The sequence below is a fragment of the Battus philenor genome, unplaced genomic scaffold (genome assembly GCF_028537555.1).
Source record: "Battus philenor isolate CCGP_79_NKW_IND1 unplaced genomic scaffold, ilBatPhil1.0.hap1 SCAF_1, whole genome shotgun sequence".
In the NCBI taxonomy this organism is placed as follows: Eukaryota; Metazoa; Arthropoda; class Insecta; order Lepidoptera; family Papilionidae; genus Battus; species Battus philenor.
The window spans coordinates 17,023,582-17,048,660 of NW_027181661.1; the positions used below are offsets into that span (position 1 = coordinate 17,023,582).

General features: G+C 33.4%; 1 protein-coding gene across 7 annotated transcripts in view; it reads left to right on the plus strand.

The window, feature by feature from the left end:
* Nucleotides 1–24,079, plus strand: part of per (period) — a 55,771-nt gene extending 31,692 nt beyond the window's left edge. For 2 of the 7 annotated variants that reach the window (XM_068777770.1, XM_068777779.1), the window contains exons 9-27: nt 560–763; nt 1,569–1,797; nt 3,286–3,397; nt 4,477–4,596; nt 5,307–5,456; nt 6,402–6,562; nt 6,796–6,891; nt 7,435–7,572; nt 8,481–8,655; nt 9,895–10,042; nt 10,989–11,093; nt 13,550–13,654; nt 15,066–15,229; nt 17,988–18,149; nt 18,775–18,969; nt 19,753–19,848; nt 20,344–20,445; nt 21,485–21,622; nt 22,059–24,078. In XM_068777770.1, coding sequence (XP_068633871.1) covers nt 560–763; nt 1,569–1,797; nt 3,286–3,397; nt 4,477–4,596; nt 5,307–5,456; nt 6,402–6,562; nt 6,796–6,891; nt 7,435–7,572; nt 8,481–8,655; nt 9,895–10,042; nt 10,989–11,093; nt 13,550–13,654; nt 15,066–15,229; nt 17,988–18,149; nt 18,775–18,969; nt 19,753–19,848; nt 20,344–20,445; nt 21,485–21,622; nt 22,059–22,157 — 2,699 coding nt within the window. In that variant the 3' untranslated portion in view covers nt 22,158–24,078. Of the gene's footprint in view, nt 1–559; nt 764–1,568; nt 1,798–3,285; nt 3,398–4,476; nt 4,597–5,306; nt 5,457–6,401; nt 6,563–6,795; nt 6,892–7,434; nt 7,573–8,480; nt 8,656–9,894; nt 10,043–10,988; nt 11,094–13,549; nt 13,655–15,065; nt 15,230–17,987; nt 18,150–18,774; nt 18,970–19,752; nt 19,849–20,343; nt 20,446–21,484; nt 21,623–22,058 lie in introns of all 7 variants that reach the window. The other 5 variants (XM_068777788.1, XM_068777796.1, XM_068777822.1 and 2 more) reach the window with 4 other exon arrangements.
* Nucleotides 24,080–25,079: the final 1,000 nt, after the last annotated feature.

A 25,079-nucleotide genomic window follows, 5' to 3' on the forward strand; every position in this document is an offset into this window, starting at 1 on the left:
TGAATGTGTAATTTTGACCTGATATTTTGGAGATATATTTTTTTAACTGTCTAGTTTACGGGCATATATTTCTTACCGCAGTAATTTTTAATGCGTTGACGGAAGTATGTAAAAAAAATATTCGTATTAAACTTAATTATTCTCTGTTGACGTGATGTTAGCCCGAAGGCTTTTACAATTTCATCTCAGATGAGTTCAATAAGCGAAAGGATCCGTGAATTTAAAACGAACTAATAAATCTCGTGTTAAGATATAAATTACATTTTAAATTTGTAAATTATTCTTTATCTACGCAAATCTATTTCAAGGTTTAAAAAATGGGTTATATGAATCAAATTAATATATCCTTATTCATATATTCACTTGTAAATGTTAATTTATAATATATATATAAGTTCGGTCCTAATGTTATTCGACTAAAAATATTTTGTTTTTACAAAATTTACTTGGGGTTTTATATTTGGTTTTAGATTAAATCCTATTAAACATGGATACCCTTGTCAGAATAAAATAAAATACATTCGTTTGAAATTCCGTTTGTTATATTATAAAATTTCAGTCCAGCCTGTGGAGAATGTAGTGTCGCCCATGGTGTGCCGTATTCGGCGCTATAAGGATCTGGCGTCCGGGTTTGCGGTCAAAAATACAATAGTCACGTACATGCCATTCCTCCTGAAGCTTTCCTTTAAGAACGTGAACAACGAAGAAGGTGACGTCACATATCTAGTACTGCAGGCTACACCGTTCTTCTCCGCCTTTAAAAGTGAGTATCACCAGATGTTTTCTCTATTTATTTACACCTCCTTTTTAGTACACCATATACAATAACTAAAATAAATTTAAATCATTTATATAGAGGTATAAAAGGCTGTCTTATCGCTAGAGGCGATCTCTGCCATGTAATATTAATAATATGTCTTGTATACATTTATTTATTAACATACAGTTGAAACAATAGAAATTAATTTTTAAACTTAAAGTAACTTTTTATTACTTTTACCACCAAATGTTACAAATGCATATATGATAAATGTTACACATCGACCAGTGGAAAGAGACAATCGGCTAATTTCGGCTTTGTAGACCACTATCTCTGTCCCACACCACCTATGTGACGTTTTATCAGTTGTATTTCTTGCGATTGTCTCTGTCCAAAGTTCGATGTGTAATATTTATCGCTGTACGTATTCAATAGTATACAACTTCTTTTTATGTTACAACAGATGCCCACTGTCAATCTTTCTAAAATTATACAAAAGGCGATTATGATAACAAAAATTTAAATTTAACCTTATGCAAACAGTATTGTATGTATTGCATAATGTATTATATATATATATATATATATATATATATATATATATATATATATATATATATATATTTGTATCATTTTATTCTTAAGATGTTCACTGCTGGACGTGGGCCTAAACTATGGATTAGATAAGGACTTTTGAAAGCGAATTTAACGACAACTGCCTTATTAAACCTGACCGCACGGGTCGGAGGTTTCTTGTTAAATTAATTTATAACAATACAAATATATATATATTCCTTGAAATTTTTAGCTCCCAATGAGTGCGTGGCGAAGCCGGTACCGTTCATAATTAGACACGCTGCCAACGGTAACCTGGAGTATCTGGACCCGGAGTCCGTTCCCTACCTCGGCTACCTGCCCCAGGATATCACAGACAAGGACGCATTGCACCTCTACCATCCCAACGATCTGGTCTATCTGAGGCAGATATACGAGACCATCGTGAAGGAGGGCGCCTCGCCCCGATCAAAGCCATACAGGTAATGCGTTTACATGTGAATTATTTGTTTTTATTTATATATATGTTCATTTTGTCTGTAGAGTTATAATTTACAACTAGTGTTTATACGACTGGGTCAAAATTAGAAATTGAAATTTAAGCACCTTCCCGTTGTCAGATTGATCTGAAATTTGGTACACACATTTAATTTAAATGACAATACATTATAATAAAATCAATAACATTATAAATCTAAGATGGCCGCCGATACAAAATGGCGGATTACGTATTTTTCCTTAACCCCCTCAATATGGGTATCAAATGAAAGGGCTACACTAGTAAAACACGATGATTATGTTAAAATTTAAAATTCAAGATGGACGCCGTTCTAATATGGCGGACTAGGTACATATTTTTCCACAACCACCACAATATGGGTATCAAAAAACCGTTTAACTTAAAAGTTTTTTAAATGTATTTATTCAATTTCATGTTATTGTAATTGTTTTGTATGTAAATAAAAAATGTGCTTAGCGTAAACTTTTAAACATATAGAGATTTCTTCGGAAGTATCAAGAAAAAAAAAATTAAAATAAATGTTGGGAAAATAGTTAAAAGTAAGAGAAGTACTTAAAGTATTGTTAAAGATGGCCGCTAGGTTCGGAATGTTCTGGAATGGTCTCTCACTAAGTAGATCGACGATATAGAGTTCGCGGGCAGTGCGACAGATTTCTTTTAGTCTCTATATTGAGACCTCTTGTTCCCCTATCTTAAATATATGATAGATACTTTATATCAATGAGTTTTTATTTATATTATTTTTATTTGAATTTATTGTAAATTGTGAAAGAAAAGAGCGTAACAGTTTCTACAAATACATCCTCTTTTAAACTTCACATTGTCTTTCATTCTTTATAAGCGAAGTATTTGACCTATGTCTCGCCTGATGTTAAGCGAGGTCTATGACGCCACATGGTCACGAAGAAACCAATTCACTTTTGTCTTGAAGACTCCTTTCTTCTCGTGGGGAAATCCTGTATAGGATACCCACGTTGCGGGGGCAACGAAAGCGGTATGTCGGGCTTCTTAAAAGTCCCGTTAAAACTACGGGAACGCTTTCGAATACTGCCGTACTTTCAACCTGTCCTAGTGCCTCAACTCCTTACTTGCAGCGGATCACCCTGAATCCGTCGTTAAAGGCGCGGTATAACACCCTTGAAGACTTAAGTTATTTATAAGTTATATAGTCAGCTGAAAATGGGTCGAAAAAACTTAAAACTTAATCCTTTTATGTTTTTGTTTCAGTGTATGTGTGTATTAAATATTTTAAACAGTAAACTACAGTTCAAATGTTTTTAATTCTAAAAAAAATTTAATCGTGGGTATGAATTTAAATGGCACAAGTTTTTTAACAATTTTATAAATAACATGTTGTAACATATCCAATACGAAGTATCCTGCTCGTAGAACTAAGAAAATCCTTTATATTGATTAATAGATCTGATTTCAAAGTTGTGTATTGTTTTAGAATGATGGCGCAAAATGGCGATTATATACGTCTGGAAACCGAGTGGTCTTCGTTCATAAACCCGTGGTCTAAGAAACTAGAGTTCGTGATCGGAAAACATCATATCATAGAGGTATTGATTTTGTTACATGGAAAAATCTTTTGGTTATCATATATATATAATATTTTTAGGTAAAATCAAATGTATATTTTAAAACATATAGGCAACAGGGCATGATTTCTACAAGGTTCTTATTAGGAAGGAATACAATTTCCAGTTCATTTGCAATGTTCATAAATAAATCGATAGTTGAATATTTATGATATCAGAAAAAATTAAAATAAAAATTAAGTAGGCAATGAAATAACAATAGAAAAGATTGGTTTTGCTGTGAGCGAATATATTAGGAGAACCGAGGAAGAACAGTCACAGACGTTGGTCGAAGGATTGCACGTCTAAAGTGGCAGTGTGTGGGCAACCGATGGCCGAAAGGTTGTGAAGTGGCGACCACAAGCAAGTAGACGCAGCGTTGGTACACCATCCTCTAGGTGGAGCGATCACATAGTCAACATACCGGGAAATCGCTGAACGTGAGCAGTGTGGTGATCTTAATTAAACCTGTGCAGTGAACAGCTGATGATAATACATAAAAGGTTGAACAAGTCACTCCAATAATTGACGCCGCTCGTTACGAAGCAGGTCACATTATATCGAACTACTTTAAAAATAAAGTTTAAAATTGCTTGTTCTGGATAAACAATAGATCACAGGACAATCTAATATATAAAATTCTCGTGTCACGGTGTTCGAACTTGAACTCCTCCGAAACGGCTTGACCGATTTTTACCAAATTTTACATGCGTATTCAGTATGTCTGAGAATCGGCTACTATCTATTTTCCATACCCCTAAGTGATAAGGGTGGTCCACCCCTAAATTTTATTTTCAATTTTTTAGACAATTTTTTTGGTTTTTATTTTATTATGATACAGCATACCAAAATACATACTAACCTAAATTTTCACCCCTCTACGATCAACCCTTATCTTACATTTGTTAATTAAAAAGTTTAATTTTTTTTGCAAAACAACGTTTGCGGGATCAGCTAGTAAACTATAATATTTCACGGGTTATTTAAAAAAAATTTGTTCCCGACACTCAGGCGCCGTGTATCCTTCCTGTCCAAATGTACAACTAACTGCTTGTTTCAAGGGTCCGGCTAATCCGGACGTGTTCCAGTCTCCGGAACCAAATAAGGCGCTGAAGCTCACTGACGAGGAGAAGATAAAGGCTCATAGTTTGCGAGAGAGCATCCTTAAAATTTTGAATGAGGTAAGATTATCATTTTATTATAGGTTAGGAAGAGAAAATGACAAAAACGAAAAGAGAAGTGTTTCAACTCGAACTCTGTATTATTTTCATGGTCCCCGTATTAGAAGGCCTTCTCCTATGTGTTTTTACATTTTTTTTAGATTTCATTTGTTCCTTTCTTTCCTCACAAATTCTTCTCTCATACATCATCCTTCAAAAATCTTTCGTTCTTCCTTCATCTACATTCTTGATATTTCGTTCTTATATCACAGCATATATTAATTTCAATGTTGGGTTTTAAAAATCAAATCTCAACTTTTAACCGTTTGGACTGAAAGTTTCTGAACTCCATATAGACACGATCCAAAAGATTCATTGGTAACTATGCTTTAATTAGCTCTAAGGTACAAAGTTTGGAGTATTATTAAGATGCAAGTTTATCGATATACCTCAGACTGCATTTGGAATGTGCAGCTGAATTACAACAAATAACTCTCCCATCTTCTTTCTTCCATCGAAGAAATAGACTCACGGGTTCACGACATCTGTACACGGTTAAAATATCTTTTCCGCCTACTCTAAGGTTTTCACTAGATCGATCGACCATATAGTTTAAGTTACGGGAAGTCAAAGCATAGGCAACCTGGTCACGTTTGGGAGAGAGGGTATGCTTTGCAGTCTATGGCTGATATATATTCCAGGCTACAATACAATTCCAATTTTAAAAACAGGCTCTTACAAAACCTGCTGAAGCGGCCAAGCAACAGATGAGCAAACGCTGCCAGGACCTCGCCTCCTTCATGGAGAGCCTCCTCGAGGACCAGCCGAAGAATGACGAGGACATGCGTCTGGATATACAAGATCAAGAGCACAGTTACTACGTGAGTCATTTAATTATTCTGTGTCAGTATTTTAACTTTAGCCTTTCTAATTATTATTACGCTCCCCTTTGTAACATTTTTTGTATTAAATCGAAAAGATTATACTCGTGTTGAGTCCAGTTTTGATTTGCCACTCTTTAAAGAAATCAAATAAATGACACCGAGAAAGTACAAGAGGCCAGCAAATCGGGGTCCAAAAAAAAAACTATTAATTAGCTTCCCTGTGGGGTAAAGTCATTTTCAGTGTATAAACCTAACCGCACAGTATCTTAGACAATTTTTTTAGATATCTCAATAGAAGCATTCTGAATATAATCTATGATTTTATACATTGCTCATAACGACGTCGTGGATTGTAACCGCACAGTCGGGACAATTTTTGAATATCACGGAATAAAAGCCTTGACGTAATAATCATTGAATCGTATTAAGCGTGTGTGTGATAATAAAGATTTATATTATTTTTTGGATTAAAATTTAAAAGTCCTTTAAATGTAAATTTAAGTTGTTTTCAGAATTTGAAAAATTAAAGTAATTTTTGAAGTAAAACATTTTTTAAATTAAGAATGTTACATTAAAATCATACCAAAGTTTCGAAGATAATTATGGCTATTTAAAAGGGTTCCATTTATGAAAAAGATTAAAAAATACTGGTTTAGGACATTGAATTATAGGTAGGAGGTCTTTTAGGTGACTTATGATATAGTCAAGGTGTCGCGTGAAGGCGCTGGATGGGTTGACCTCTGGGAGAGGGTTAAGCCTTGCAATGAACATCTATTGGTTGATATGATGAAGATGATGAAATTAAAAACATTTTCAATCTTTTAATTACGCATCAAGTGGGCGTTCGTGGGCATGGGATGCAATCTGTGAACGATAAATTAAAATAAATAGAGTTTAAGAGAGACCCAAGTTTCTGTACAACATCCCAATTTCCGCTGCTAGTGTCGAGACCGGACATTGGTTAGCAAGAAGTTGGTGTTTCAGGAGCGTGATTCCGTGATGCTGGGCGGTATCTCACCGCATCACGACCACAACGACAGCAAATCCAGCACCGAGACTCCCGTCAGCTATAACCAGCTGAACTACAACGAGACACTTCAGAGGTGAGGAATATATGCATGAATAGAATCCCTGGAATTTGGTAGTGCGATTTAAGCAGCAGTGATTTTGGATTTAACATTGAAATGGAATTGAAGAGTAAGACAGACGAAATGTGGAAAGTAAGATAAAGAATGAAAGAACTTAGGATGTTTGGATGTAGAGTGAGGAAATCCGGGGACATGTGTTAGGATCTAAATCTTGGAAACATCATGTAAAAATTCTTTTTTTCTTTCAGATATTTCGAAAGCCACTCGCACTATTCCGGCGACGACTACAATACGCCCACCGGTGAAAACGTCCTGTGCGTAAATAATCTCAATGCAAACGCAAAGTAAGTCAGTTTATTGAACTTTAAAATCTTTAGCGTTTTTTAATCCTGTCTAAGTGGCTTTTATCATATCGACTAATCATAATTCATCAATTCGACTCTTAAACGATATAAACAGTCCTTTGTGAACATATAAGCAGCGTGGGAAGGTGGTGCCCACTAGGTGGACAGACTATATAGAGGTCGTGGGAAGTCATTCGAGCCAGGCAGTGCAAGACTGGTTGTCGCTTTCTTAAGTTAAATTCACACGACTACATTCAACAAGTTTTTATTTCTAATCAACAATATATTCACCTTCGTTATCAATAACATTTTGACGTCTATTATACAAATTTTTAACGCCAGAACGGTAAAAATCAATCGGTTTTTGTATAAAATATGTCGATATAAACGACATTACTTTCCGGTCATCCTAATATATAGACGGTGGAGAAATTTAGCGGGTTCTGTATAAATAAAGGTATACATCGCAGTTAAGAGTAGCTTTTGAACATTTATGTTTTATTTCAAGAGAGTAGCTTTTGAACATTTATGTTTTATTTCAAGGGCCACAGGTTCCATGTCAGCTGATACAGGTGACTCTGGTGATTGTGACTCCAGCCCAGCGCTGATGCGAGGTGTCAGCCCACTCGTGCCACTTGGTGACTATCACCCGGTGCGGCTTACAGAATCACGCTTATCTAAGTGAGTATAATATATTAAAACATAAGTTTGTAGGCGTACACGTTTTAGTTTATGTACATGTGGCGTGCATATCGCGCGTCACTCAAACACGTATTGCCTAGCAACGAGTTTTTACTCACGTGTCCGTCGATCGCATCGCGGCGGCGGCGGCGGCAATGAAACGGATAAATGACAGATGGCGCCACAGTAGACGCAACAAAAGTTTGCATCGCGCTGTTGAGAGTCTCCGCGCTCATTATAAGTGTTAGCGGAGGTGCGGTCAACATTAACAAGAAGCTACAGAAGAACAAGAAGCTACAGTACTACGACCACCCCTACATACATGACAAAGATAATAAGAAATTTTAAAGGAACTCTTATTGATCGTCAAGTTTGTGTTTTTAATCTAGTTTTTGACTGCTCTGCTTCGCAAGGTATCATAGTTATCGAGGAGAAGTAGAAAGAAACTCCACAACAACACATCTTTTAATAAAGTTTAACAAAGATTTACATATACACACTTTATTAGATATTGTCTTAATGATATCAAAATAATCAGACGACATCACTGCCAAGGATTCTTGTCATTTATATATATATTCATTGAATGATAAACCTATTTCGTCAATTCGTTTTTAATTTTATTAATGATAGTCCAATAATGTTTTGCGGAATTTTATTGAAAAATAACTATTAAATACTGTAAAGTATGCTGAAAGGTGACGATTGCGAAATGGTGGACGCGGCATGATCTTCCAATAAGTCGTAGGAAGTAGCTGAATGTGTGCAGCGCAAGGCAGGTCTTGTAATAGATATCTATCGGCAGAAAACGAGAAAGAATGATGATTAGAAAGAGATGCAAAAGCGTTTTAGGACAGAAAAAAAATGATTATTTAAATGGATGTTGAATTTAATGTATCCTTCTACAGGCATAACGCAGAGATGGAAAAGGAACTGGTGAAGATGCACCGGGAGAACCGCAGCAGCAAGGGTGACAAAGAGAAGAAGTCTAGCGAGAACAGGCAGAAGAAGAAAGAGCATTTGGCTAGATGTAATGCTTCATACCAGCCTACTTCCGCTGGGATGAATCTCACAGACTCGCAGGTATATATCTTTTACTTTTACACCAATACCTCACTTTGCGTAGTGCTTACAAGTTAAAAGGATCATTTTCTATAGTAAATCATTTAAAGATCGAAGATAGGTTCCAGTGTTACAAAAATAATAGTTTTAATAAGAAAAGTGAACAAAGTGAACATTTAAAAAATAAAATTATAATTAATCACTGTCTGATGAGTCCATAGTGGCTGTTATCCTGCCTAGGACACTTTAGAAGTCCTTTCGCGTTCAGGACAAAACAGTTTGGAATTTTATTTGGACGTTAAATTTTGTTATATCGAGATTTCTATTGATCGGATTTTCATCAACTTATCAGCAAATTGCGATTTCAGTTGCTTCTTCTTCATTAAAGAAATCTAGATTGTACGAGGTCAGCAATCATTTATGTCTGTCTCTTCCATGCTTTCAATTATACTGTCTAGTTGTAATAAGAAACAAATGTTGCGATATTTAAAAAAAAAAACGACGCAAAGAGATGTATTGGTGTACACTCTTCTTTCTTCTTCACAATATCTATTTTATATTTTCATTTACGTATATATTTCATGTATGTGTAAATCTTTTATTTTCAGAATTTAAAGGTCATTTAACTCCTATAATCTCTATTTTGTGCCGCAGGTTACTGGAGTGTTCATATTTTTACGGATGGTTTTAGTATCTCTCTCTCCCTCTTTCTCTCTATCTCATAACGCAATGAGTTTAACCAACTCTATCAAAGAATAAAGACAGATCTATAGATTTAACATATCTGTTTTTTATTTATTTAATATTATTTATTGTACACATTAGGATATACTTAAACAGTTTCGTAATAATAAACAAAAATTCCATTGGGCGGTCATTCCACAAGGCAATATTTTACAGACAAGCATAGTATGGAAAAGGTAAAAGTACAAATAATGGGTCATCAACTAATTATAGACGAATTACAATATAATTATTTCGTCTATAATTAGTTGATGTATAATTAGATGAGAAAAGCGGTGGTATCTTGGAAAAATTTAGATGGCTCCAAAAGTCTTATCAGGTCCAAACCATGCACGATGTTTTGGCATCTAATGAACACACCGTTGAAGACCAGAACAAACGGCAAACTTTACAAAAGGGTCCAGGACCCTCAGTAGTGAGATATACGATAAAAATTATGATATGTTAGATATATATGAGTTGGCATACACTTGAGGACCTTTCAAGTATGTCAAAGTTTTTATTAATATCTTCCAGCCTCACGGTGTGAAAAGACATTCGAAGCACTCGGACCCCACGCCTGGTATGCATAAGCACCACTGCTCCTCCTCCCGGCAGACGCGGAGGAGACACCCCACCAGCTCCGCCAACCCTCACCCGGCACCGATACCAACGAGCTCAGCTGGTGAGGACTACTTGATTTTCGCTGTTATTATCACAAAGGGTTATTGCATGGCTTCTTTCTCCCACCATCACTTGCTTAATTTAAAAGATACACCTAACTATTATTGATACGTTAGATAACTTAGAAAAGCGTGTAATAAACATGTTTGACATATGGGACATTTTAAGAACAGATTCCACAATTTAAAATCGTTTAAGATAAAAACAACTAGAATAAAAGTAAATTAGGGGCATGTTTTAGAACAATAAAATCTACTAGCCTACTTGATATATATATGTATATATATATAAATATATATATATATATTATATATACGTACGGAATTTTTATAATATATTTCTATTATAAATATATTACCTGAAAATCTTTAATAAAACTATGCTTCATTTAACAATCACTAACTAACGCTTTGAAATATTTAAATTATAGGGATAATTGATACAGGGATATTGTTTTAGAAAAAAAATGTGGGTAAAAATTTAAATATTTCGCATGTGATATTCCTGAGGGCCTTCACTTGATCAATAGCAAACCTTGCTACTTTTGGGTTTTACACTCAAAGGAGGTATAATAGTATATACAAAGGTTCTTAAAATTGAGTGAAGGTATATCTCATTATGGATTTTGTATCGCATATATAAAGTTGTTTAAATGTGTTTGCATCCTAATTCTAACACTTAGTACTTACACTGTGGTTTATCCTTTCATCTTAGAATAAACGTATGGTCAATGACCATGTGTGTTTTATAAGAAAAAATTTAAATAACACATTCATTTCACACGTTTTAACATCTGTGAATAATTGATGATAAAACTTACCAGTTACAATTCGATACTAAATAATGTCAACTGTCGTGTAACACAAAAAAAAGCTTTAATTATATTTGAAATCGAACATTTCTAATATGAAAGGATCGTGTGCTAACATATGTGGTTATTTTGGTAGCGTCAACGCCATGGGCAACACCCATGAGCAACATGAACGGGTTCGTCCTGGGCGTTGGGATGCCACAACAGATGTCCATCGTTAGCCCCATGGCGACTATGCAAGGTAACGTCAAATTAAACTATCGCACTAACTTCACGCTAGATGGCGCTCATTGAACATATATACAGTACCCGACAAATATATCACATCGATCTTTCGTGTGGGAGACAGAGATAATGCTCTACGAAGCTGAAATTAGCCGATTGTCTCTTTCCAAATTTCGATGTGCAATTATCGCCGGTTATTGTATCTGTATTAACATTATTTATTTATATTATTATTAATTATTATTTAATTACATCTTATTAATATAATTTTCGGGAAATAATCAATTTAGCAATGGTATTTAAATAACACATTTGTACCTGTATAGCGAAGACTTGCCAGAATATACTATACCATTATACCATCACCATTTCATCCTTAGGACCACTGTTGGATATCTGCTCCCATAGATTGCGTTCAGCATATTCTACGAAGTACTACTGATACGCCAAGCAACACCCCCGCGCCCCGCACCTAGAGAGCCTGCACCGAGTGTGTATACCTGGAACTCCACACCTTTCCCCGCGTCTTTCCTTCAGATATTCACCAAAATGACCAGATGGCGATCTCTCCCACCAGCACTAAATGAAAGGGTCTTATTAACCATATACACGTGAACTCTCACAGATAACTTTGTGAAATAATTTTTGCGTGTATTTTAGTTATTAATAAATGTATTTATTTACTCTACCGTCCTGTAAGCTTATTTTGAGTTTAACAATAAAGTGAAAGCGCTTCTGTGGACAAAGACCGAAGGCTCAATGATTAAATTTCAGTAGTAATTTAACGATATAGTAAATAAATTAGATAACTAGTGGTCGAAAACATTTATTATGTAAATGTACAGTAAATGTTTGCTGAAAGTATTATCATCTTCTATAATTCATTTGGTATGATTCCCGCTATTGGACATAGGTTGCCCACATATATTTCAAATAGAGACAGTTGTAAACAACCTATATCGAGCGTCTCCTGTTAACATAAACCACTTATTGTTCAATGCAAGAGCAAGAGATTTTGAATTGTGATAGTAGACTATTGATATAAATATGAAAATGTGAGTCGAGAGTAGACTGAGTAGAAGAAGGTGGAAATTGAGACCATCACCTCTCTAATGGGAGATAGAGTTGAGCCACATCTTTTTGAGGTTTTGATGATGAATTATAAAGGAGGTGATAAGTAAAAATGCGATGTAGCTCAAGTATGGGAGATAACAACGATAGGCCAGCGTTCTTCGAGTTCTGCAGCAGGATAGTGATGGATGCCACAAAAATAAATAAAACAAACACAGGTCGGGTAAGATACCAAGTAAACAGGAGGTGGAATTAGAATTAAACGTATTGAAAATTGATGTAAATCACAAAAAATATGGTGATCTGTGATAAATAGTAATAAATAGCATGTTGTAATAATATTAAAAATGTAAAATAGAATAAGCCAATATACAAAATGTGATAATTATGTTATACTTGAGAAATGATGCGATTAATCAACGGAAATTAATATGGGAAAGTATGAAAGAAAATTGTAGAATGAAAGAAGGGGAAAGATGAAGATAAAAACCCTGTCCTAAGCAAGATATGGGTAAGAGAGGTCCCCTGGTGACAAATAAAAAAAACACAGGTCAGGTAAAAATAACGACAAATTGTTAATTAGAATAAATAAAATGTAGAAATAATATAATAAAAGTAAGTGTAAATCGAAATGTGATAAATAAATAAAAATTTAAATTGTATGTGATATACCAAAAGGTGGGGGCGAAGGTAGAGAGGCATGTAGGGTGTAAATAAATTGTAAGAGAATGAAATAGAATATGAATAATGAAAGAGAAGAGCGATATGAAAACTAACCAAAAAAATATTTAAAATAAATAGATCCCTGTACTGTTGTAGCTGGTAGATAGACCCTCATTAGGTGGAACGATTACATGATGCCGCAGGAAGCCGCCGGATCCAGGCAGTGCATAGTGGCGATTTATGAGTTGGCGATTTATGGGTTAGATCATGCCTTGCAGTGAGCGTCTATCAGCTGAAAAGAACTCCCTGTCCTAAACATCATTAAAAAAATCTTAACCTCTTCAGTCAACCATGACGGTGCTGGTTTTGTCGATTCATGGCGATCATTACTTCATCATTATTTATTTATACTTCCATTGTATTCATACTACAGTTGTCTGGAAGAATTTGCTTAGTATGATAAGACCGTTTATTGTATTTTCTTCACTATAACTCAACTATATATATCTTCTAGATAATAAAGAATAATAACTTACTAAATTCACTTATTCACTCATGATCATAAATTGTTATTTATACACTATTATTTACACTGGCTATGTTCGCTTTACAGTCAAATTGTGTATATTTTTAAGAACAAAACTCGCTCTACAGATGAATCTACAAGAAATCGATTTTTTTATGATCACCTTTATTCTGTGTTACGGCTGTTTGACTATCGGTGATGTGTATCCTCAGGAATGTTCCCGATGCACTATGTACCAACGCATGGACATCAAATGCCAATGACAACGAACAATCCGATGCCTGGGAACAGCTCCGGCCATTATCAGGCGCCAGCCAGTAAGAGACATTTCATTTTTGGTCTCCCATTACCAGTCTCATTAGAATAAGTATTTATTTCAGATTTATACATATAAGTAGACATTTATTGCACAGGTCGATTGGTTATAAAAGATTTAAACAGGTGAATGTATTTAGGTTACAATCATTAAATGTATGGACCTACCATACAATCATACATTTAATGATCATATAAAAAATCTGAAGCTTGCAGAGGAAGTCTATCGGCTATCAAAAATAATCGTTATAGAAATAGTAAATTAACGATTTAATTGGATATACGGGATCAAGATACGATATATTTGTGAAACATAAAAATTGTAATGTATATATTTTTTATAATTGTAGATAATCTGCGAAACATCTTCTCGTCACATATTCTACAGTGCTTGAAGATGAAGGTCGACAAGTAATTTATTACCAACAATGGCATAAGGGACGGTGGTCTCTAACTTTATGCCTCAAGTTTAAAATTTTTTTGAGCCACATACAAGTTTATGTTTATCTACAATAGAATGAAAATAATTGACATAGTTCAGCGGGTTGACAAGTTGAAGTGGCAGTATATATAAGGTGGCATATAGCGAGTAGAACAGATGTACAATTACCCTCAAGGTTTTTAAGTGGAGATCACGACAAAACGCAGCGAACGACGTCGTCATCTCATATTATGGAAGGTCCTCGGAAGACTATTGGAAACCTAGGGGGAAGGTTTATGTCTAGACTTAAGTACAATGATGATTATATACTTTAAGCGAAAAAATATTGTATATGTAACAAATAAATGTTTGCAACCACTAATTGATCCATTTTAATTGACTTTCGTTACAAATACCAGACATGAAGTAATTGTACGAGAGTCTTGAAAGTTTAAAAGATAGAATAGTAAACATAAGAAAGAAGTTATATGATTATTGAATGAAAATAACTAAATGAAATGAAAACTCAAAGAATAAAACTATAAAATTTAAAATATAACTTTATACATGGTGATTGAGTGAGTGGCTTTTAAAAATATATTTTTTTTAATTTTTCTATATAATTTTTTCGAATACCAACACGAAAATGAACACTTATTTATTTGTAAACATCGTCTTGTATTTATTAACTTGGAAAATAATTTGGTATTCAATGTTTTTAGTAGGGTTAGTTTTATATTCTATAAATTAACTTTAATTTAAAGTCCGCTTGAAGCTAGATAAGCCTCCTCCATAGTTACCTATGTCTTACCTTGACCTTGAATTTCACGCAAATGGTGACCCCTCGATCTACATGGTTTTTTTGAAAAAAAGAGTTGTTTTTTAACAATACAATATATTCAGCTATATAGGTTTTACATTAAATGAATCATCCTGTATAAGTATTAATAATGCAATAGTGTAATATAAATGTGTTTTATCAATTGTTGCAGTGATGATGTACGGGCAGCCGATATACGGTCAGCCGTTCGTATATTCACCGATAGGACCCCAAGTGCCATATCCATTGCCGCAGGGCTACATGCCCGCGATGCAGTATATGAACACGGCAAACACAGCTATCCCCCTCGGTCTTGCCTGCAGCAATTATGTGGAGGTAAGCGACATTTGGAAACCTGTTTCTGGGTTTATGCAACCACCATGTCAGCTTTGCACACACAAGTTGAAAAAGTCCATTGACGGATAGAACTTCACATTTTTTTTTAATTTCACACAATACATTGGTCAAGAAAACGTAGTGTAAGTGTATTTATATTATATTTAGGTCAATACAGATACAAATGAAATGTATCTATCCATTTTAATGGATCATAATTTGTATGGAAATAGAAATGTATAATTGAAATAATCACTCTGTTATTTAAGTAATATTTTATTTGAATGAAAATAAAATAAATGTCGTGATATTTATATGAAATTTAAAATAAATAATTATAAAATAAATGAAAATTTAATTGTTAAAGATTCGTTTGACCGTCAAACGATTTTTGATACTATCACATTTTATATACCTGTACGTGAATTTTTAGTTCTCTATACATTGCCGGTTTTATTAACAACCATAAATATTTTTTCTAAACCAAAAAATCAATGTAATGAAATATTCATTGATTTAATTTGCATTAAAAACAGCAAATGTTTAATTTTATTTAAACTAAATTAATATATTCAAACGTCAACTATATGTTTTGACATATTTTAGGACACTTCAGTATTTACAACTGGTCATTTTGACCTTGTAAGATTAGTAACCTCACGTATTCTTTCATTTCATATACTACTGTGATCAAAAAGTAAAATTAAATTGTCATTTAAAACTACGGGATGTTAGGAAGGCTGTTAAAAAATGGTTAAAGGTTTCCTGGGTTGGATGGACTGTGATATGACTCAGTCAAAACCATTTGAAAGGATGTTTTGTATCTCAATTGATCAATGTCATACTGGATTGGTTTTTCGCTAAATTTTTTAAAAACTCGAGTCATATTCGCCTGATTTGACTCCGGTTGGCTATACAGTAAACTCAAAAAGCCAACACGACGCTTGACACGATTGAGGAGACGAAAAATCTGAAAAGAAGAATGTCTAGAAGGTTTTACCGGAAGAAGACAGTTCCGACTGTTGGCTGGAAAAAGCGTTGGCAAGTTTTAACAACAAATTCACCTTACTTTTTGATCACAGTATCATATGGTGTTTCGTGTGCAATATTCCTTATTATTTCTCTTTTTTTTAGTTTATTTAGTTATTCATTATCCTTGAATAATTTTAAATGAAAATTATTTTTTTTTAAATTTAAACAATTTTCATTTATTCCCATTACCTTAATTAAGTAATTTAGGTAATGTGAAAAATAAACCGTTTTATATTCAAGCACATACAATTATATATACGAGTATATATATGAAAGGAATTTTTTTGGTATATTATATTCTAAATTGAGTTCTAATTTGATTAAATGTAATTCATTTTGATTAATTAATCATGTTACATTAATAAAAGCTATAGTTGTAGCAGAATTAGGTGCGAAATTGCTTCCCGCTATTAAAATGTAGCATGCCTTCATCGATAGCATCATCAAGCACCATTCGTCTTGTATTTCATCACCGTAATCCTTATTTTATATGAACACATAATTTCTCAGTTCGTGTGTTCAACTTCAACTGAAAATATCTAATCTTCAAATAACATTTTAAAATTTAAAAACGCTAAATTGGATTTAAACTAGTTGTTATTGATTTAATTTTAATTTTATACTTATTTCTCTTTAAATTAATTTCATTTAAATTAAAAATACTTTTAAAGCTTGTACTTCGAACGGGATCGAATTAAGTTTAATTATTTATTATTTATAATTATTTTATATCAATTTAAACCATTGTCATGTTATAAAAATAATTTATAAAACACGCTGATAATAACTAAATTTAAAATTTAAAAAGATATTTCTACATATTTTTTTAATTAATTTTGTATAATATAGTTTTCATTTTACGTTACTGATAAATGTAGTTAGCAAAGAAAAAAAAATCATATAATTAAATTGAAACAGTTAAAAGGTTATTTAATATAGGTTGTTACGTAAATAATAGGTTACAATATCAAATTAAGTCGCATATACAGTATGAAATCTATTTTACATTTGCTTTTCAGATTTTACATATATAAAAAAATATGTATATGTTACATTAATATTGAAACTCTAGAGGTACATATAGCAAACAATATTTAATTTTAATATGTACTAATTTAAATTTTTAAAATCCTTTTTTCTTAATATATAGTCAATACGTATCTATTTCCAAAACCGTTGCTTTTGATAGGGTTAACTGTATATTATTTTGCAAGCAAATTAGCTTTACATTCACCTATTTAAAGGTTTTATATCTATTAAATAATCGAGAATTTAACGTATATGCGTGTGCGTGTGTGCATATGTGTGTGTGTGTGTGTGTGTGTGTGTGTGCGTGTGCGTGTGTGCGTGTGCGTGTGTGTGTGATTTAGAGAGGAATGCAGCCTGTCGATTCGGTACAACAAAAATAATGAGCTCTGGAAGCGAATACATTCTTAATCCTTCGGATTAATCTATGTTTAGGTCTTAACATATAGTTATAAATATCGAAACTCTTCTGTATATATTCGAGGGTAGTTACAAAAGATAAACGATGCCAATATGGGAGGAGTTCTGATTGTAGTATTTTTGGCAATCTAATATCGTATAGTATAAATGAATAATAAATAGACACGCGGCTTTGTCACTGCACCTGCCATCGCACACCATCCACCACCCGCTGGTGATCGCACCACGCTTCAGCTGGTAAATCGTATAGCATCACAATAACACTGGTGTAAATACGCAGGCGTGTAAGCCAACTTTGCCTCCGAAGCCTGCGAAGACGCGATCCGGGAACATCTGGTCACTACAGAGAGATGTAAAGAAACGAGGCGAATCTCAAGCAACGTCGTCCAAACCTGGTCAGAGGAGCTTAATGAGTAACTCGTCGGCGAACGAGTCTAACAGGGTATGCGAATTAAAACCTTATATGTCTAAGCACAGCGTCTAGTTTCATATGTCCGGGTTATATTTGATAAAGGTCAGTTTCTTTTCTTTCAGCACACGTGTTAAATACGTTAAGGAACTGACTACATATCATCCTAGCCTATAAAAAACTTACTTACGTCACTGCGACAGTAGTTACGTAAGGTTCTTTTTATATGGCTTTAAAAACCTCTATGTCCTGAACATTGAACAAAACCTGAAAACACTTCCGTCTAAACGATGACGTCATACATGGAACCTTAACGGGTCATTTCGCGTGATAAAACCAACACTTATGATCCGTATCACGTTATTCGTGTATCGCTAAAATTCAGCATATAATTATAGCACTGGCGGTAGAACTAACTTTTCACTGTGTTCATGTTAATTCTTATTTAGAATGTCAAGTTCACAGTGACCACGAAACGTGAAAACATGCAATGCGATTTTATATAAAACTTGTGTATGTATGGATTACAGCTGTCAAACAGAAGAACGCCGTTATCTTCTATGGCACTGAACAATATATATAAAATTATGTTTATATATGTATGTACATGTATATATAAATAATAACTTTATAACGCCGAGCGGACTTTTGCCGACAGAGCGCAAGGGCGGGGCACGAGTCAGAGCAGAGCAGAAAAGCGAAAGCCATGCAACTGGGCAACAGCGAGGAAACCTTAGACAAGACTGACGAGGAATCCAGCTATTCCTCCTTCTATTCCTCATTCTTCAAGACCGAGTCTGGCAGCGCAGAAGAGAGTAGCGAGCCAAAGAAACAGAACGTCGCTAGAGAGAAGGTGAGTCGATAGTTCCAAGGCTTGGGTCTCATCATAGATCCCCACCGTGAGTTATGTTCTGCTGATCGTAGTATCCAGCGACTTTCTGACTGATCATCCACTCTCAGTATGATGGTCTACTTACGCCGTGTGTAGCTTGTGTGTTGTGTGTGTAGCTTGTAGCGGCTGTCGTTATTGGCTGATGATGATGTCTGTGATGAAAGAAGAAAACCTTCAGTCAACATAGAACTACCTGTGCAATTTATTCAACCAATCAGAAATGTGTTAAATTCTTTCATGTTCTAGATTAGTAATGTACGCTTTTCTTATGGTCCCTGATATTTTGGACCTCTTGTACAATAAAATAACTTTGATTTAGGTCCAGAATCAGAATTGATTTGGACATAACCCAGTCTATGAAAACATCTTTGTCGTCAAACGTTTTATTGAATGGCATTTGAAGATTCCGAAGGTTTAACATGGCAGGAAGCAGAGTGCGCAAAAGCCTTTACATACTACTATATTACTGGATTTGGATGCCGCTTAGGTCTTAGATTGAGTCGGTGAACGCTTCTTGGTGGTTACTAAGTTCAAGGTCACCTGCGAGGGGTTCTGAGCTTCGGCTGTCGATAATATTCCAGCGTCTTCCAGAACTTCTGTTCACTACCACCAGTTACCAATATATGTTATGTAGAGAATTTACGAATTTCTGGCAGTATTTAATCAACCAAGTGCAATAAATACTACAATCAGTGTTGCCAAAAAATAATTCTAGTTTAAGTTGCCATTGAAAAAAAATTTCAGAGCTCGTTCGGTAGAGGGAGCTACTCGCATGGTTTCGACACGCCTGAAGCGAAATCCGTGCCGCGCAGGAAAATGGAACCCCCATGGATGGAACAGGTAAGAGAGATATAAAATCATTTTTTAATATTACATTTAAAAATTTATACATTTATTTAATGGAATCAGGCGTTACATGCAGTGGCAGTCGTGCAACCGTGGGTTGGTGTAGTGGCTAAATATTGGTCCTTTTCTTACTTACATTTAAAAATCTCATGTTTTTGTTAAAACAAAACCCCAAGCATTTGTACAATTTTTATTATTATTACCTCAATAATTATTAGTTAACATATTATTTAAATTAATAAATACTCCGAGCCTATATCAAAAATGAATCTTCACAGTCTAATAAAAAATAAAATGCGGGTTGCAGGGGACGCTGCTATGTATCCTTGACCTTATCTATGAGAGGTAGCGATCCTATATAATTAATGCACAAAGTGTGAATTATATAACATTGTATTCATATAATCGAACCCGCGACAAAGTTTTAATACCTATAATCAATCATCCTGTATATTTAAATAAATTTTAATATTAATTAAATTTTTACAGGTGTGCGTAACATCGGAGCTCATATATAAGTATCAAGTACTGACAAAAAGTATGGAGGAAGTGCTCGCAAGTGACTTAGAGAAGATGAAAACCTTTGAACAGGTATACTTAACTTATATAGGTAACATAAAGCCTCACTCTTCTTATATATATATATATATTTTCACTATAGGTGACATGACATCCTTCAAACGAACAGTCCAAACACATCATTTCGTTCATTCAGAAGGGTCAACAAACAGTTGAAACGTTTTTGTTACCTTCACAAATATCTTAAATATATCCTTTAGCACTAGGATTTTTTACAGTATTTTGTTTGACGTCCACAGTTGGACATAGACCCACTCAGAGTTCCAATACCGGTTGAAAAAGGTACATAAGAAGAATAGAGATAAATGCACATAGATTTCCATTTATCTCTATTTTTAAACGGTTTTATTTAGTTCGACCCGTACGGAATTTATTTGTTTATTTATTTGGGTCAAAATTAGAAATTGAAATTTAAGCACCTTCCCGTTGTCAGATTGATCTGAAATTTAGTACACACATTTAATTTAGATGACAATACAATATAATAAAATCAATAACATTATAAATCTAAGATGGCTGCCGATACAAAATGGCGGATTACATATTTTTCCATAACTCCCTCAATATGGGTATCAAATGAAAGGGCTACACTAGTGAAACACGATGATTATGTCAAAATTTAAAATTCAAGATGAACGCCGTTCCAATATGGCGGACTAGGTACATATTTTTCCACAACCACCACAATATGGGTATCAAAAAACCATTTAACTTAAAAGTTTTTTAAATTTATTTATTCTTATGTTTAATACTATTTCTATGCACATATACATTTTCATTTTTCTTTTTTTTTATTATGTTTATTACTATTCTAATGCACATGTAGGTGTACATTTTTCTTATGTTTATCACTATTCGTATGCAATTGTAACTTTTCATTTATATTTATTTTTCTAACATTTATGACTATTTCTCTTCACATATGGATTTTAATTTATCTTATATTTATTTCTATTCCTAAACACGTATAGGTTTTCATTTATCACTATCCTCACATATAGGATTTCATATCGCTGTTTGAACTGCTTCTATAACTCGGATTTTATTACAGCCTTCCCTGGTGAACGAACAGCTGGGTCAATTGTACTTAGACCTCCAGCTGGAAGGTGTCGCGGCGAGGCTTACCCTGGAGGAGGGGATTACCAGCTCAAGTAGCTCAGGAGAGGAGACAACTGAGAAAGTTTTTTCTGTAAGTTCTTGTTATGTATTTCTGTTTATATATGAGAAGGTATTCTTGGTTAGACTTCGCTAATGTTTGTGGAGGGTGTAGGGTGTTTCGCAAATGTGATGATATCAGGATATCGCATCACATTAAAGCATCCTTATACTATTTTATATATATCGTTTTCTATTTTTGTATGAATTGGAAACATTTTTTTTAGTGATCCTATATCGCATTTTACGTCAAATATTTAAACATTGTATGTAATAAGCTAGCGTTTGTTATTTTTAAATGAAATTTAACAGCTTATTAATATATATTATAATATCAATTTAAGTAAAGAGTCTAACATTATAATTTTAATTATATATATAAACAAAAGAAAAATAAAATTATATATGCGAAATCTTTTGTGGTCACACCATCTAGTAAGTACATATAATTCAATTGATCCTTATTCCAGGCACGCAGGAAAAAGAAGGAGTATAGCAAGCTGGTGATGATTTACGAGGAAAACGCACCTCTGCCACCCCCAGACGCATCCAGTTCATCAGCCTTTTAGTACACGGTCCGGACGGAAGTTCTCTTGCCGTCCACTTCGAATAACACTCGTTCTGTTATTACAGTGCAGTGCTTTAAAAGGGTCCAAATTAATTCTAGAATTACAGTGCAGTGCTTAACAAAAGTCAAACTTAATTATTTATGTAGATATAATCGTTTCTTAAGAGTATTTAGTAATAGAATTATGGTGCAGTGCATTCGGATGGTAACAGTTAATTCTGTTATAACAATGCCGCGTGCTAGAAGGGTAACTAGTCCTCTAATTACAACGCAGTGCGTTCGGAAAATTATACGTAACTCTCTAACAACAATACAGTGCTTTCGAACGTTAACTTTTAATAATCTGTTTACAATGCAGGGCTTTCCGGTTGTCAATTGTAATTCAACAATTATAACGCAGTGCCTTTCTGATGTCACTCGTAATTGTAAAGTTACGACGCAGTGCTTTCCAAAGGTCACTTGTAATTCTACAATTATGACGCAGTGCATTCCTTATGTCACTCATAATTGTATAGTTACGACGCAATGCTTTCCAACGGTCGCTTGTAATTCTACAATTATGAGGCAGTGCTTTTCTGTTTCTCGTTATTCTCTAGTTACGATGCAGTGCTTATCAAGGAACACTTGTAATTTTACAATTATGAGGCAGTGTCTTTACGAACTCATTCGCAATTCGGTAATTACTGTTCAGTGCTTTTTCGAAAGCACTTCTAATTTTACTCGTATTCATTTTATAATTACGGTGCGGTGCGTTCGTGAAGATACGTCGCGAACCTCCCGTTCGTATAGGGTTGTATCGATTTTTTTTATACATTTTTGTGTGAAACAAATTGCAATAGTGCACAAATACGACTGAGTGGTAGAATGGCTAGTGTTTATGTAAGGTTTTTTGTAAAGCGCACAATTAGGTAGTGTATTCTGATAATGATTTCAACATAGCAATGCGTTTGTGGATATACATTAATGTATGTTATCCTATGTCTTATGATATGTTATATTTTAGTACATAGTTAGGCATATCGAGTCTTCCGTCTTTAAAAATACATTCAAAAATACATATATACAAACTATTTGAAATATAAATTGTATAAAATTGATTAATTTGTATCAAATGGAATATTTTATTATTTATTTATTTATATTTCAAAATTACAGTTAAAATAATATTTGCTGAATACATGTGATATTGCCAGGGTACTTATTTTACGTACAGAGACACATAATCATATAAAAAGAAATTTTAACATATATATATATGTGTGTGTATGGTTATATGTATGTATGTGTCTCTTAAATGTGTTTTTTATGCAAATATTAATTTAAATTAATATATGTTTGTTGTATTAAGTGATTTTGTATTAATGAACAATTTATACAGCTTTATATGTGTTCTAAACATATACAATATATGAACATTTAGATCAAATATGTTTGTGTTTTTTTTTATATTTTAATGTATAGTCGAGCCATGAACGGTGGTACAGTTTACCATATTTTTAAGTGAGTTATATTTTTTTAAATAATTAAACTCGAATGTTTTTATATTTAGATATTATTGTGTTGTCTTGCGGCCCCAACTTTTTTGACTATCTCTAACTTTGCTATAAAAAATAGTGAGTTTTGATAATAAAAAATGTTTTCGTTCACGAATAAAATATTTTTTTATTATAATAATTTTGCACAAGTTTTAAAAACACTTAACTAGGGGTTTCGCGTATTTTAAAATATACCAATGTATTTTGTGTTCTATGGTCACTTTGTTATGTTAGGCCATTTTATGTTTAAGAAACTTTAAGTTTATTGTTCCTGTTTAAATATTTAGTTAAAAATACGATTCAAGTATAAGATTTAATGTTTATTTAATTTCGTATTTTCATTTTAAAAATAAGTTTTAAATGTTTTTATATTTTATAATAAGTTAGGAATTATTATTAGAATCTACATTTTATGTTAATTTTATTTCATTTAAGAAATAAAATATAAGTTTTTTTTAAATATAAGTTTTGATTATATTGTGAAAATTAAAACAAATTCTTTTCTAATAAATCTTTTTTTTATTTTTGACTCTATTATAAAACTTTCGTTTTTAATATACGCTGTTAATTCATATTTGAAATACATACTTTGAATATTTTTAAATTAAATTTAGTTGAAAGTACAATAAAATATGTGTCATGATAAAAAGAGTTCAGGTCGGGAATTGAACTTGGTTTTCTTTGAAGACTACTAGAGTGATTGTATTTATACGGTTTTATTTAGTTCGACCCGTACGGAATTTATTTGGATCAAAATTAGAAATTGAAATTTAAGCACCTTCCCGTTGTCAGATTGATCTGAAATTTGGTATACACATTTAATTTAGATGACAATACAATATAATAAAATCAATAACATTATAAATCTTCGCCGATACAAAATGGCGGATTACGTATTTTTCCTTAACCCCCTCAATATGGGTATCAAATGAAAGGGCTACACTAGTAAAACACGATGATTGTTTCAAAATTTAAAATTCAAGATGGACGCCGTTCCAATATGGCGGACTAGGTACATATTTTTCCACAACCACCACAATATGGGTATCGAAAAACCGTTTAACTTTAAAAGTTTTTTAAATGTATTTATTTATAAAGAAGGCGACGTAAGCAAAGTGACGTATGGAAGGAGATAAAGTTGGAAAAGGAATAGAATAATGTGATTTGAAATAGAAGATATAAGAGTACAGGATATTGAGACGGATAAAAGATGGGAGAGAAAATAAAAATATGAATTTTTTTTTGTCAAAAAACTTCCTGTGAATCATGACAAGGGACAAGAGGTCAACACTACAAGGTCCAAGCCTCTCCTAAACATCGCATCAAATGATTTATTGCGACCTTAACTAAGCCGTCGGTTTAGGGGGGGGGGGGGGGGCGTCTACCGG